The following is a 13,231-nucleotide window of genomic DNA, read 5'->3' as shown; positions in this document are numbered from 1 at the left end:
TACTTCATACATACTACCCAATTAACTCGTCCGAGTGTCTAGAACAAATTTCAGCACATCAAGCTGAGCCCATGCCATCCACTCTGGAAGTGTACATAATCTATGGCAGTATCACTTGTCCGACACATAGGCACACACTTTCCCATCAGTCATTAAATTCGCCCTTCCCGGAATGTATTGATTAGTTTGATAAGCATAAACCTTGACTAGATCCAACCCACCAAAAAAACAAAAAAAAAACAAACAAACAAGCAAGCACACATAAAGCGAGCAGCAAGCGTCTGGGTTATTACTTCCAAGCCCCAGCTGCTTCTCGCATTGAATCAAAATGGTTACTAATTAATTGATGCTGGTCGGGGTGAACATGTGGGATTCATCTGGGCTGACCTTGGACCGGAGAGCGCCTAGAGACGTGCCGAGAGTGGACCGATTGACTGAAAGATGTTGTGTGAATTCCGTTCGACATAGCTCTGCTCCTCGGAGTGAAGATTTATTGCCCAGATAACACAGTACTGCTTGAATACGGAAGGGAATTAGTTCCCGTAATGCGAGGGGGATTGAATGTTCAGTTCGAGGCGTGTCGAGGTGTTGGTGAACCACTTGTGTTCAAACCGCCGGGACCTGTAGCGTTTTACAACTGGGAGTGGCGCGCATTTTACTGCTCATTGACGCGCTGATAAAACAAGGTGGCAGCTGTTATTAGCGCCATCGATTTTAGCCCCACAACAACCACCCGCCACCCCCCCGCCCCCCCTTTGTCCGGACCATGCTTCTACCGAGGAAAATACACGTGGTAAACCATCGGTCATCGCATCGACTCTAATCGACTCGGGCCGGCCTAATGGGAACGGGTGGTTGATTGTGCTAATGAAAAGTAGAAAATCAACGAAAACATGAATATTTAACTCACGCGTTGGTATTGTAATTCAAGGTAGAATAGTGGAATATAGATATTTGTGGTGTTCAATATCTACATGTTGTCTAGATCATAGAATCGAATAGTTAGAGTACTTTGGTAATAAACGACACAGAATGGGTTCAATGACTTTTCGTATTCCGGTTACGTGACGTAATGCTTTTGGGGTTTCCATTTCCGGGGAAACGATGACAAAACTGACGCGAGGAAAATTGCGGAGATTTTTTTTTATGTTTATGTCCTTTTTATGATACCATTACAGTCCGACAAGGGATATCCCACAATGCGTCATCACATTACGGCGCGTTGTGTGTAAATGTATCATATAACAACAACACAAGGCATGGGTGATATAAAGTTTACTACAGGCATGCAAGTAGTCCATATACAACCATGAAAATAGTGTGATGTCATCTGTACCACACTACAGCATGCGTCAACTTTTTAAATCTACAATAATACAAGCTCATCACGGAAACCGCTCAATCTATATTTACACAACTTTGTGTCAGTAATAGATTCCGAACAGGTTGGAAATATCATGACCCTTGTCATGATATTAGCTTGTTACCTTAGTTTTGTTCCTTATCGCAAAATATTAGACCGGTTTTTTTAAATTTTTCCATTTCCGTTTTGGAGTGGTTTGAAAAATCAAATTTTTCCCCATTTTTCCAAAAATGACTTTTTTCAAAAATTCATAACTACACCCAGGTTTTTTTACGCATGGGATACGTACCTCGTAAAAAAACCGCGTTAATTGGAAGATCCGCGTAAAAAAAACGCGTTAATTTGAAAATCCACGTAAAAAAAACGCGTTAATTAGAAAATCCGCGTAAAAAAAACCGCGTTAATTGGAAAATCCACGTAAAAAAAAAACGCGTTAATTAGAAAATCCGCGTAAAAAAACCGCGTTAATTGGAAAATCCGCGTAAAAAACAATCGCGTTAATTGGAAAATTTGCGTAAAAAAAACCTCGTAAAAAACCGCGCAAAAAAACCGCGTAAAAAAAACCTGGGTGTGCTGGACCGATTTAGATGAGCGATATATCAAGCTGCTGGTTTGTTTTTTGTTTTTTTTTCATCTTCGTAATTTTCAACACTTTTGGCTGGTTCTTCTCTTTTGCTTCCATTTTTGGAAGAATGTATGGAGTGAGAATTCAACTCGTGACATTTAACATAAGAGATACGGATGTTACCACTACGCCAGATCGCCTCCACAGGTCTTTTTTTTGTAAAAATACTACATTTTCAAAAAGTTTCAATTTTGCTTTCGTAATTATTGATTGGATTTGTTTTTTATAGTTTACATATTCTCGGGACCAAGGGCGCTATATCTTTTTTATTTTTTCTTTGAAGCTGAGGTTTTTTTTACACAACACATTAAAAAATCGAAGATATGTTTTTTTTTGTTTTTATCTTATGATTTTCCAAATTCAAGCGATGGTTCAAAATATCATTTTTCCTCTAATCCCAAAAATAATTTTTCTAATTAAAAAAAAAAATCATTTTTTTCGCAAATTAGATATTCTTTTAATGAACACTAGAAGCATTGGCTCCAATTTGATGTATCGATCATCAGAATCGGTCTAGTAGTTTAAAACTTAATTATAAAAAAATGAGATTTTTTTTTCAGATCGTCGGTTGAATATGAAAAATCATAACCTAAAAACGGAAAATAAAACACAGCTCTTTTTTTTTGGCTATGTTTTGTAAAAAAAAACCTCAGCTTTCAAGAAAAAATACAAAATAAAATATAGTGCCCTTGGTCCCAAGACCATGGAAACTATTTCGAAACAAATACAATCAGTAATAACGGAAACAAAGTTCAAATTTTCTGCAACTGTAGTATTTGTACAAAAAAGACTTTAAGTAAGGCTTCAATTTGACATGTCGGACATCCGAATCAGTACAGTAGTTCAAAAGTTATGAATTTTTGAAAAAAAAAATGATTCCCTAAATTGAAAATGGTGACGTTAACGAAAATACGGGTCAAATATTTTGCGATAAAGAACGAATCTACCACTTTTCACAAAAATCTGAGAACCACTATATCGGTTTGGCATGGAATGGCTGTTTACAGATCGTTAAACCATTCATTTTATAAACATACAAACAGGTCGAGCTGAATTAAACCGTTTAAAGGGGTATTCTAGTGTAGAAACAAGAATTTCGGACGTTTTTTCGAGCTTCGTAAAAATAAAACAAGGAATGTTTTTACTATCCATTGTATCATTATTTGTTCATCTATCTTTTAACAATAAAACGAAAATTGAACGGAGAAAAAATTATCATAACTAGAATAGATAAGAACTGATGAAGTGAGAGGGTAAAAAAATTTGTGCCATGGCGTACACGATTCCAGCCCTTCTGGTTATCTGAAACAAAAAAATCGAACAGATTCTGATTCACTAAGATGCTGCTATTGCATGAACCTCGGACAAGTCGAAAACATCTTTTTTGACAAAATGGCGGCCGTTTAAAAAACAAAATGGGGTTTAAAACGTTTTTTCATACATTTCCTGATTTTTTAAAAATAGTAAAATTTAAAAAATATCATTTTTCAGAGGTTCATGCGATAGAGAGATGCCTGCAGATTGTATCCATATAAAATCGACATGAATCGGTTCAGTAAAACATGAGATATCGTGTACGCCAATTTGAAAAAAATCTAGTTTCGAGAAAAACGCGTTTGAAGTTCATTTTTAGGGCCGTACCAGGTTAGATACTGCATCGCTAAAATGGCTCCAACTCGATAAATAATGGGATTTTCGATGAGTCCTTTCTGGGGTATATTCTTGAATGCATAAACCACAGAAATATGAAGGAAAATTTTTATTATTTTTTTCCAAACTACTAGACTAGAATACTGCCTTAAAAGTAATTGGCCATTATTTGGATTTGTATTTTTTTCATAAATAACCGTGTTCTATTAGTCAAGTCTCTTTATTTGATATCTATATTGATGGGGTTTTGAAAAAATATATATATACATATCGCCATTTTGTGATGGCGACCATTTAGTATTTGATTTTTTTTTCATAAATGCCTGTGTCCTATTAATCAAGCTCTTCCATTTTGTACCCATATTGATGGTATTTTGAGAAAAAATGTAATCGTGGTAAATTTTGTAATGGCCGCCATCTTGGATTTTCAAGATCATGGAATACGCAGTTTTATAATGACAGTAGAGAGGTGTGTTCCGGTGTTCGGTTCAAACGGTCAATAGGAAAGGGGGTCAAATTTGTATTAACGTGGGACAGCGGTACAGACATACAAACATGCCAACAGGTCAACAGGTCAATCAAAGCCGTGATCGTTACGTAACAAAATTCCATTTTGACGTAGGATTACGTCTTTCGGGAACCCCAATGTACAAACTGAAAATCGAAAATCGAGCACATCGTGAAAATTGTCCAATTTCAAAAGCTTATTGCTCAGTCATTTCATGATGGATTGATGAGATTTTTGCGTCAATCAATTCGGGCACTCCATAACAATTTTTTACATTGAATCAAATAATATATGTCATGAAACTAACTATCGAATAATTGGAAAATCTCAACCCCTATCCTAACGGAAATACCCACTTCTGATTGGTCGAAATTGAAGACACATGCAGCGGCTCATGTACTTATAATTATTGGTCAGTTATTTCCTGGTGGATTTACGAGATATTTGCAATCGATCTGAGCACTCCATAACAATCCATCACAATTGATAAAATAATATATCATATGAAACTAACTAGCAAACAATCAAAAAATCCTCAAACGGAAATACCTCGTTGTGATTGGTCGAAATTAAAGATACGGAGAAATCGGCACATCAAAATAGAGGGAACTTTTGCTCCCACCGAAGTGTATTCCCTAACAGAGACATTAAAACCATGCTGCCTGAGGGAAATCGGCATTGCAATTACATGAAAGTAGGGGGAGCTTTTGGTGAATAAGTAGGGAGCGATGAATGAGTGTTTTTTTTTGTTTTCGTTCCAATAGGGATCTTTTGATGGATTAATTGAAGATTGATATTTCAATTAACTTGTTGGATGCAGGCTCCGGAGGACAACACTAGAAATGAGGCCTCTATATAAATGCAGGTAGTCGGAAGTCCGTTCAGCGACTATCGGGATGACGTGGGAGTGACAGGTAGCCAAGTAAATGATCTATGCTACTCATTCACTTAAAACGTGACATAGGACCCGAATACGTTGTGTTGGGCAACTCGACGTGGTAAATGGGTATTTTGTAGAAATTATATAACACGACACGCGACTTGAGATGAACTTGATCAATTTACGACTCTTTATTCAGAACCGGAAATTATAATACTGCGGCGGAAATTCAATACAATGAAATAAAAGCCTAACGAAATAAAACCGCAAGCGATAAACAAAAGCCTTAGCGTTTGCCGTTTCATACTCGTATGATGATATGGAATATTTCATGTAGTAAATCTGATACAGGGATATTGCGATTGATCGACACCTAACAGAACTTGAATAGAACTTATGTTTGACAAAATTTAAATTTGGAACTTTTATGTTGGTTGCTTCGTGAAATTTCATATCAATGACCGATATCAATGTCCAATTGAAATTCACATTGAGGCATGTAGAATCTTGTTCCGTTAGTTTTAAAGTTAAAATGGAAATGGGTTGAGTAAACACTCAAAAAAGTAAAAATTATAAATGAAATTACCTTTTCCATTTCAAATATATTTTCTATATAATAAAATAACACTTTTTTTCTGGTGAGAAAACTTGATAATTGTGTTCGATAATGATAATTGTCTTATATTACATTGATGAGTTTTTTTTTCATTATTTCATCCATACATAACACAGGAGCCAGCTCGTTTAGGGACACATAGGGACACTTTCATCATATCTCATTCCACTTAGGCATCTTCTATCGTGATACGCACCATCAAATGACTAATCACCATCTTTCTATCATTATCACTCGGTTGTGGACATTGGTGGAGTGAACAAACAATACCTAACAACCAGACAAAACGGTCCTTTTCAGGGCCACCAAACCACGATCGAAGAGTTTAACAATGTTATTCTTCAAACAAATCCAAAATCAGCATGTAACAGATAACATAACGGAATCCTACGTCAACTATGCGGTCGTGTCTCGGACACAACCCTCCTGTAACTTTTTTTATTCCTAAATAAATTCACGGGCCCCTGTATGCTTAAGCAGCTAGCTTTGATACTGGAACCGTGTGCTTTCAAAGCCAATTTGAGCCTGTAATCAAGCATCGATAGATTCATCTTGAACAGGGTTACCATATCTACATAATAATCTGTATGTCTACAGATTTTTTAGACTTTTTTAAACCAAGAATCTGTAAATACGGATTACATTTTTATTGTGTTTCATACAAAATTTACATATTTTAAATAATTTTGCACTAATGGCTTGAGGTTAATAATCTCATCATCTCACCTATATGAGTCATATAGCGTTATAATAAATAAATAACATCGTTTATCTATTTCTTACTAAAGCACCAAGAATGTAAATTCCAAAAGTGCACTCATACTGTCGTGAAAATTCATTTTCTTTGAAAGTTATTTAACAAATGAATTGAAAATGCACAATCCAAAGCGAAAAGAAGGGATTGAATCAGTTCAGGAAATAATGGAGCTCGAACCATTGATCATGCTGAATTCGCCCGCTCTCACTAAATCCGTCGTTAAACATAACCTAAAAAGATCCAACTACGTCCAGAAACCTATTTTACTTTTTTTTAACAATTTTTTGCTATTGATTGTAGAATTGAACATAACAAACTGAAATACCTGAATTCTCTCAGATTAATTCGGACGTCAGAACAGTTTATCTTACTTTCTTGAGTAATACATGCCAAGAATAGTACATCAAATTTGATGTTCCAGACCCAGACTTTGGAGATTTAGAAAAGCATCTGAACATATTTACGTAGGTGTTGAAGATGTAGAAATAGAAGCTGCTGACCCATCAAATGGTTGGACGACTAAAGTATTAATAAAAAATAGAAATTTAAATGAAAACATGCCCGATTATTTTTTTTAGAAGAAAAGGTCCTGTCCTGTCCGTATCCTAAGCATTAGTTATATAGTAACTCAGGTGCCCTTCTCCAGTTTCTTCAGGAAGGCACTGGTTTTTGAACGCATTTTCTCATGGGATCCATTTTAAAAGGGTGAGCAAGCTGCCTGAATTCAAGATTATTCAGCTTCATGGAATAATCAAGCCAGTAATCATAAATAAAGTGGATGGAGGACCAGACGAGAACTAAAATGGGTCATAGATGTCTTCGATTTATCTTTTTAATCAATTGAATCTTGATCTAATACGTGTTATAACAAATGCTCCAGGATGCAGTGCTTTCAATCGTCAATGTCAGTTTTGGAATTCCCGAATTTTCCTAACTTTTTCCCGCATGATTTCACGAAATTCCCGACTCTCGAAAATGAAAATTTAATAATATTGTGTTGTTGATTAAAAATTGATTCTTGAAACTCGAATTGCGAAAATATTTTTACGTTATTGTTTCCAAGCTCCGCATGTGAAAAAAAATTGAGTTGGATATAGGGTTCTGGAGATACGGACCCCACCTCTACTTACTCAGAATTCAAAAAGTTTTATTTATTAGAATAACTGAGCCTCATTGATCACACCCATGTATTTTTCGAGCATGTACCGGATAATCCTCATGATCAGTTCCTTAGTAAAATCAAAAATCCATGATGTGACTTTTCTATGCAATCGAAACTCTACAACTAATTCAATGTAAGTTAAATTGAGTAATTAAGTTCCATGAATATAATCTCATTGGCATGCCTGAGCAATCAGAATAAACGAAAATTGAGCAATCATTTTTTTTAAAATCATTATGTGATTCAGTAAGGTATGTGGAATTGTTCAGGTTATTATTTAAAGTGATAGCCCGTGCTTAGTAATTTTATCGCAAATAAAATTACACAGGAAATCTGTCTTGTAAAAACAACACTGAACAAAAATTCTTAGTAGGAATAGTAGCATATGACACGCGATGAAGTGAATAACACGAAGTAGCACTGTTTCAATAACTCTAAATCTGATTCTATTTCTATAGAATGCGTTCCATTTGACGCCAGAGCCTTCATTTATGTTAAGGACTTGTTTCGAAACATATGCTGGATCTACATTTCAACTATCAACTACTATTGTTTTCAAAGATATGAATGTTCCTATTGGATGCCATAAGAAAGCCATAAGTATTGAAAATTTGAATTAATCGCATTACATTTAAGAGGGGTTATTACAAATCCAGTTCAACTTTCAACAATGTTTGAGCATTTTAATTCTCTCGTCCATCAAGGCTGTATCTGTATCTCTCTGGGCGTCAGTCAACATCTTCATTTTTTTAGCCTCAGGTTCCTTCGCTTCAAATTGGTCGGTGTTAAGTCAAAGGTGATCAAGTCGCCAAATTTAACACTCCTATACTCGCGCATTGGTCTGTCAGACCGAGAAATCAATAATTCGTTCGTTCGGTTTCTCAGAAAATATCAACAGTACGACTTTGCGATTCTCTCTAGCTTCGTTATTCGTCGTTCGTCATCGTTTAGCGTATCGCATGTGTTGGTACAATGGGGACGTGTGCCATTTTTTTAACACTTTCGGTCTGACACACCGACGCGAGCATAGCTGTGCCTTTTTTCATATTCAAGAATATTGTTGAATGAAATGTATAAATTAATGTTAGTGGCGTGGAATATTTATTGCATATAATGCATAAGATCATTACCCGACTATTCTTATTTGATTTGTCCCTTTTGTAACTGGATTGAACGGATCCATATATCAACCTTTCGTCGTTAGTTTCATACGTTCAAAAGCAAAATATAAATGTTTGACTTTCCTATAGTTATTCGCTAAATATAATGTTTATACATATACACACTTGTGAAAGAATTTCATTTGTGGAATTATTGTAAACTAATTTTTAACAATTACAGTTTCGGGGATATTTTTTTTATGATGGATTTTTATATCGACAAAAAAACAAGAAAAAAAAAGGAAGTTCCTAGAAATCCTTTTATATCATCTTTTCATGCCCCATCTAAAAAAGGCATTAATTCCTAGTTTACCAAGAATACAGAGACAAAGAATATTAGACATATCCAAACTTTATATTCCAGAACCTTTATCATCTAGAAGGACGTTATACATTCTTCTCTTTGATAAAAGACCCGAAAAATACGCAACAACTGCATGAAATGTAAAAAAATATGTTTGTTTCGAACATGCAGTTATGCTATGTTCTGATTCTTACTCCAATGAAACCACAATCGATTAATACGTTTTTATGTTTGTTGCGCAAGCAACTGAATAGAAAGCAAATTTTCCGATTTTATAACACCTTTTATTTTCAGGATGTTATTAAATTCCTGTTAAAGGAAATAGAGTACAATTCGTATTTAAGTTTAATATTGTAGTGCATGTATTCGTAATGTAATATAATCATGTAAATATTGTAACGATATATGTTTTTATATATGGTACAAATCATGTTTGTGTTGCAAATTTATGTGTACTTACGTTTAGTGTTTGCTTTTAATCTGTAGTAATTCTATCCGTAGTTGCACAAATAATTTGTAATTTTAGCGTGGCAATCGTAATCTGTGATGGGACGTTTTTTAGGGTTAGGTGTTGTAAGTGTTCTCAAACTTCTCTGTTTACCTGTATTCTGTATCGTATGTGACGGAATCAAAAAGGGCTAATCTCTGGGCACTGACCAATAGAGTATTTTTACTACTTTTAAATATATAACTTTGTAATTTATACGTTACTTTGTGATTGTATTGTTCACGATAACTTTCGCTCACTTTTCATCTATTCTGCTTTACCTTTTGTGCGGGTGACAGTTCGTCAACCAGGGCTGGGTTCGGGTGGTTTGGCAAATCAAGGTGAACTCTTGGCAGGTTCGTCACTCACTGAAGGGGTGTGACACTCCCCCCCGGTACGCCGCTTTCTCATAGATGGCTTACCAATACTGGAACCGACGTCTAAAATGGCAATCTTGATCGCTGGTCTCTCCAATAGTCCATGCTCCGTTTGCACTGTTACCTGTCGCACCTGATTATCGCTGGAACGAACGACTTTCACGATGCGGCCCCTCGGCCAACAGTTCCTTGGGAGGTTGTTGTCTACAATCAAGGCTAACTCGCCTACTTCGATGGGCTTTACTGGCTGGTACCATTTCGTCCTCCTGGTTAAGGTGGGCAGGTATTCGGCTACCCATTACTTCCAGAATTCGTCAGCGTACTGCTGAGACATCTTCCACGACTGTTTCAGCACAGCGGGTTTGTCGTCGAAGGCGATCGGGGGCTTACTTCCGTTTGAACATCCTAGAAGGAAGTGGTTAGGCGTTAAGGGAAAATCTGTATCGTTATCTAGCGGTACGTGAGTGAGCGGTCTCGAATTGATAATCATCTCGATCTCTATGAGCATTGATCGGAGAATCTCGTCGGTCGGTAGCCGCGGGGGTTTGAACGCGTATAGAATCTTCTTGACTGTCTGCACTAATCGCTCCCAACAGCCACCAAAATGAGGAGCAGCCGGGGGGTTAAAGGTCCATTTGGTGTTCGGTCCGACAAATGTGGTCATGAGCTTTTTATCGTCAACCGTTTCCAAGGCTTCTCGTAGCTCTCGTGCAGCTCCAACGAAATTAGTGCCTCTATCGCTGATCATCTCTAGTGGGGATCCCCTTCTTGCGATGAAGTTTCGCAAAGCGAGAATACAGGAGTCGGTCGTAAGCGAGTGTGCGAGCTCAATGTGTACGCCTCTCGTCGTCAGGCAAGTGAGCAAGACTCCCCAACGTTTTTCGACTCGTCTGCCGACTACTACCAACATCGGGCCGAAGTAGTCTATTCCGGTGTACGTGAACGGTCGTTGGAATGCTGCTAGGCGCGCGGGTGGTAGGTTTCCCATGGCAGGAGGCTGCGGGTTTGCTCGATGGATCTTGCAGTGTTGGCAATTCTTGCGGACACGGTCGTACTCTGATCGAAGCCGGGGAATACAATACTTTAGTCTCAATTCATTAATTGCTGTCTGATGGTTCTGGTGACGGTACTTGTTGTGATAGTCAGCAATCAACAAATCAGTCACATAGTGTCGTCTCGGTAGCAGGATCGGATGCTTCACAGACTCATCCACCCACTCACATGATTCGATTCGTCCCTGCATCCGTAATACGCCATGTGGGTCGATGGTCGGACTCAGCTTGTATAACGGGCTGGTCTTTGGAATAGTGCGTTCCCAGGGCTGCTTGTTCTGGCTCGCGTCGCTCAGCAGTTGAACATCATCCGGATATGCTTGTCGTTGAACTTGGCGGTAGATGGTTTGTTCAGCCCAATTCAGTTCATCCTGGGCAAGTGGCCCTAGCTCGATGGGTAACCGGTGAGTTCGATTCTGTAGGTTCTTGATGAATCGGCGAACGAAGGCGACAGCTCTTAACAATCGTTTCCATTTGGAGAATCGTTCGAAGGATACTAGTGGTTCCGTAATCGTGTGATGAAGAACGCTTGGACGAATCTCTTCTGCAGTTGTTCCCGGATCTCTGACCTCACCTGGCCACTCGGTTTCTGGTTTCCGCAGAAAATCTGGTCCGCAGAACCAGCGACTTGAGGGTTGCAGATCTGGTAGTCTCTGCCATTTCGTCCCCTCGTCGGCTACGTTCGCTCTGGTAGGCACCCATCTCCACTCATCTCCTCCTGTCGTTTCTAGGAGTTCGCTCACTCTAAACGCTACAAATTGGCTGTAGCGCCGGTGGTCGGACCGTATCCAACATAGCACGTCACGGGAGTCCGTCCAAAAAACACGACGTGAGATCTTTATCCGGTGTGAGCTTGCAATACTGTCTGCTAGACGTGCTCCTACTACAGCAGCTTGTAGCTCCAATCGTGGGATCGAGAGAAATCTTAGGGGAGCTACTCTTGTCTTCGATCCGACCATGGCACATTCAGTCACTCCATTCTCTTTGAATCGGAAATAGGCAATGGCCGCGATTCCGTTCTCGCTTGCATCGCAAAAGACGTGCAGCTGAACTACGTTCGTGGATCTAGCAGATGTACTAAGTCGGTAACACCGAGGAACACTAACCCTGCATACGTCAGGAAGCACAGTAATCCAGATTGTCCACTTCTCGGCCAGCTTTCCAGTGATTTCATCGTCCCAGGCACACCCAGAACGCCAAATTTCCTGCATAAGGATTTTGAGATACATGAGGAAATTGCCGATGAGACCCATCGGATCAAATATCGCCATCAATGTCCTTCGCTTCGTAGGCATTCTGTCCCCAGACAATAGCTCCTCATCATGTTTCGGTGATAACCTGAACGTAAACGTATCGTTGGTGGTGTCCCACCACATTCCAAGGACCTTCGACGTCGTTGTCTCCGAACATGTGCTCATGTCCTTCTCGGTAGTGGTGCCTTCCTGCAACGACGCTGTGACTCTGCTGGAATTCGATTGCCAGTTTCGGATCTCGAAGCCCGCTTGTGAGTGCACAAACTGCACGTCCTTGATAAGCTGTACAGCCTCCGCTTCAGTCTCCACACTGGATAGCATGTCGTCGACGTAGTGCTCATACTTGATACACTCGACCGCACGAGGGAACTGCTCAGTGAATCTATCCGCGTTCAGGTTCTTCACATAGTGCGCGCAGCTTGGAGAACATGCCGCGCCAAATGTCATGACAGCTACTACGTAAACCTCCGGATCTTCGTTGGGGTTTCCTCCGTTCCACAGGATCATTTGACTGTGTTGATCTTGCTCTCTCATTAGCACTTGAAAAAACATTTCACGTATGTCTCCAACTACAGCAATCCTAAATTTACGAAACTTAAACAACACCGTAAGTAATGATACCAGTTGATCCGGTCCCGTTAGAAGAAATGAGTTTAAGGATACTCCGTTGACCTTCGCCGCCGCATCGAACACGATCCGAATCTTCCCTGGCTTGTTCGGATTGATGACCGGGAAAATCGGCAGGTACCAGTCCTTCGGTTGCTTTTCCGTCTTCTCAATCACTGAGAGCTTTCGGATATAGCCCTTTTTCTCGTACTCCGTAATTTTTACACGCATTACTGCTGCTAGCTCAGGATCCTTATTCATTCTTTTCTCTAAGCACGCTAGACGCTTTGTCGCCATCGCTCGGCTGTCGGGCAATTTCACTTGGTCGTATCACCACAACAACCCAGTCTCGTAACGGTCTCCATTCAGGCGTGTTTAGGCAGATAGAATTTTCAAAGCCCGCTCTTCGTCTTTCGAAACTGGATGTTTTG

General features: G+C 39.0%; 2 protein-coding genes across 2 annotated transcripts in view; both read right to left on the bottom strand.

Moving 5' to 3' along the window:
• The window catches only part of LOC129766616 (5-hydroxytryptamine receptor 7-like), a 133,173-nt gene that overhangs the window by 26,222 nt on the left and 93,720 nt on the right, over window positions 1-13,231 (bottom strand). The gene's annotated exons all lie outside the window — the stretch shown is intronic.
• On the bottom strand, window positions 10,188-13,061 carry LOC129781108 (uncharacterized). Its single transcript, XM_055789155.1, has one exon. The coding sequence runs from the start codon at window positions 13,059-13,061 to the stop codon at window positions 10,188-10,190; it is 2,874 nt and encodes a 957-aa protein (XP_055645130.1).

Source organism: Toxorhynchites rutilus, chromosome 1 (genome assembly GCF_029784135.1).
Source record: "Toxorhynchites rutilus septentrionalis strain SRP chromosome 1, ASM2978413v1, whole genome shotgun sequence".
NCBI lineage: Eukaryota > Metazoa > Arthropoda > Insecta > Diptera > Culicidae > Toxorhynchites > Toxorhynchites rutilus.
This window is presented reverse-complemented; position numbering and strand designations above follow the sequence as displayed.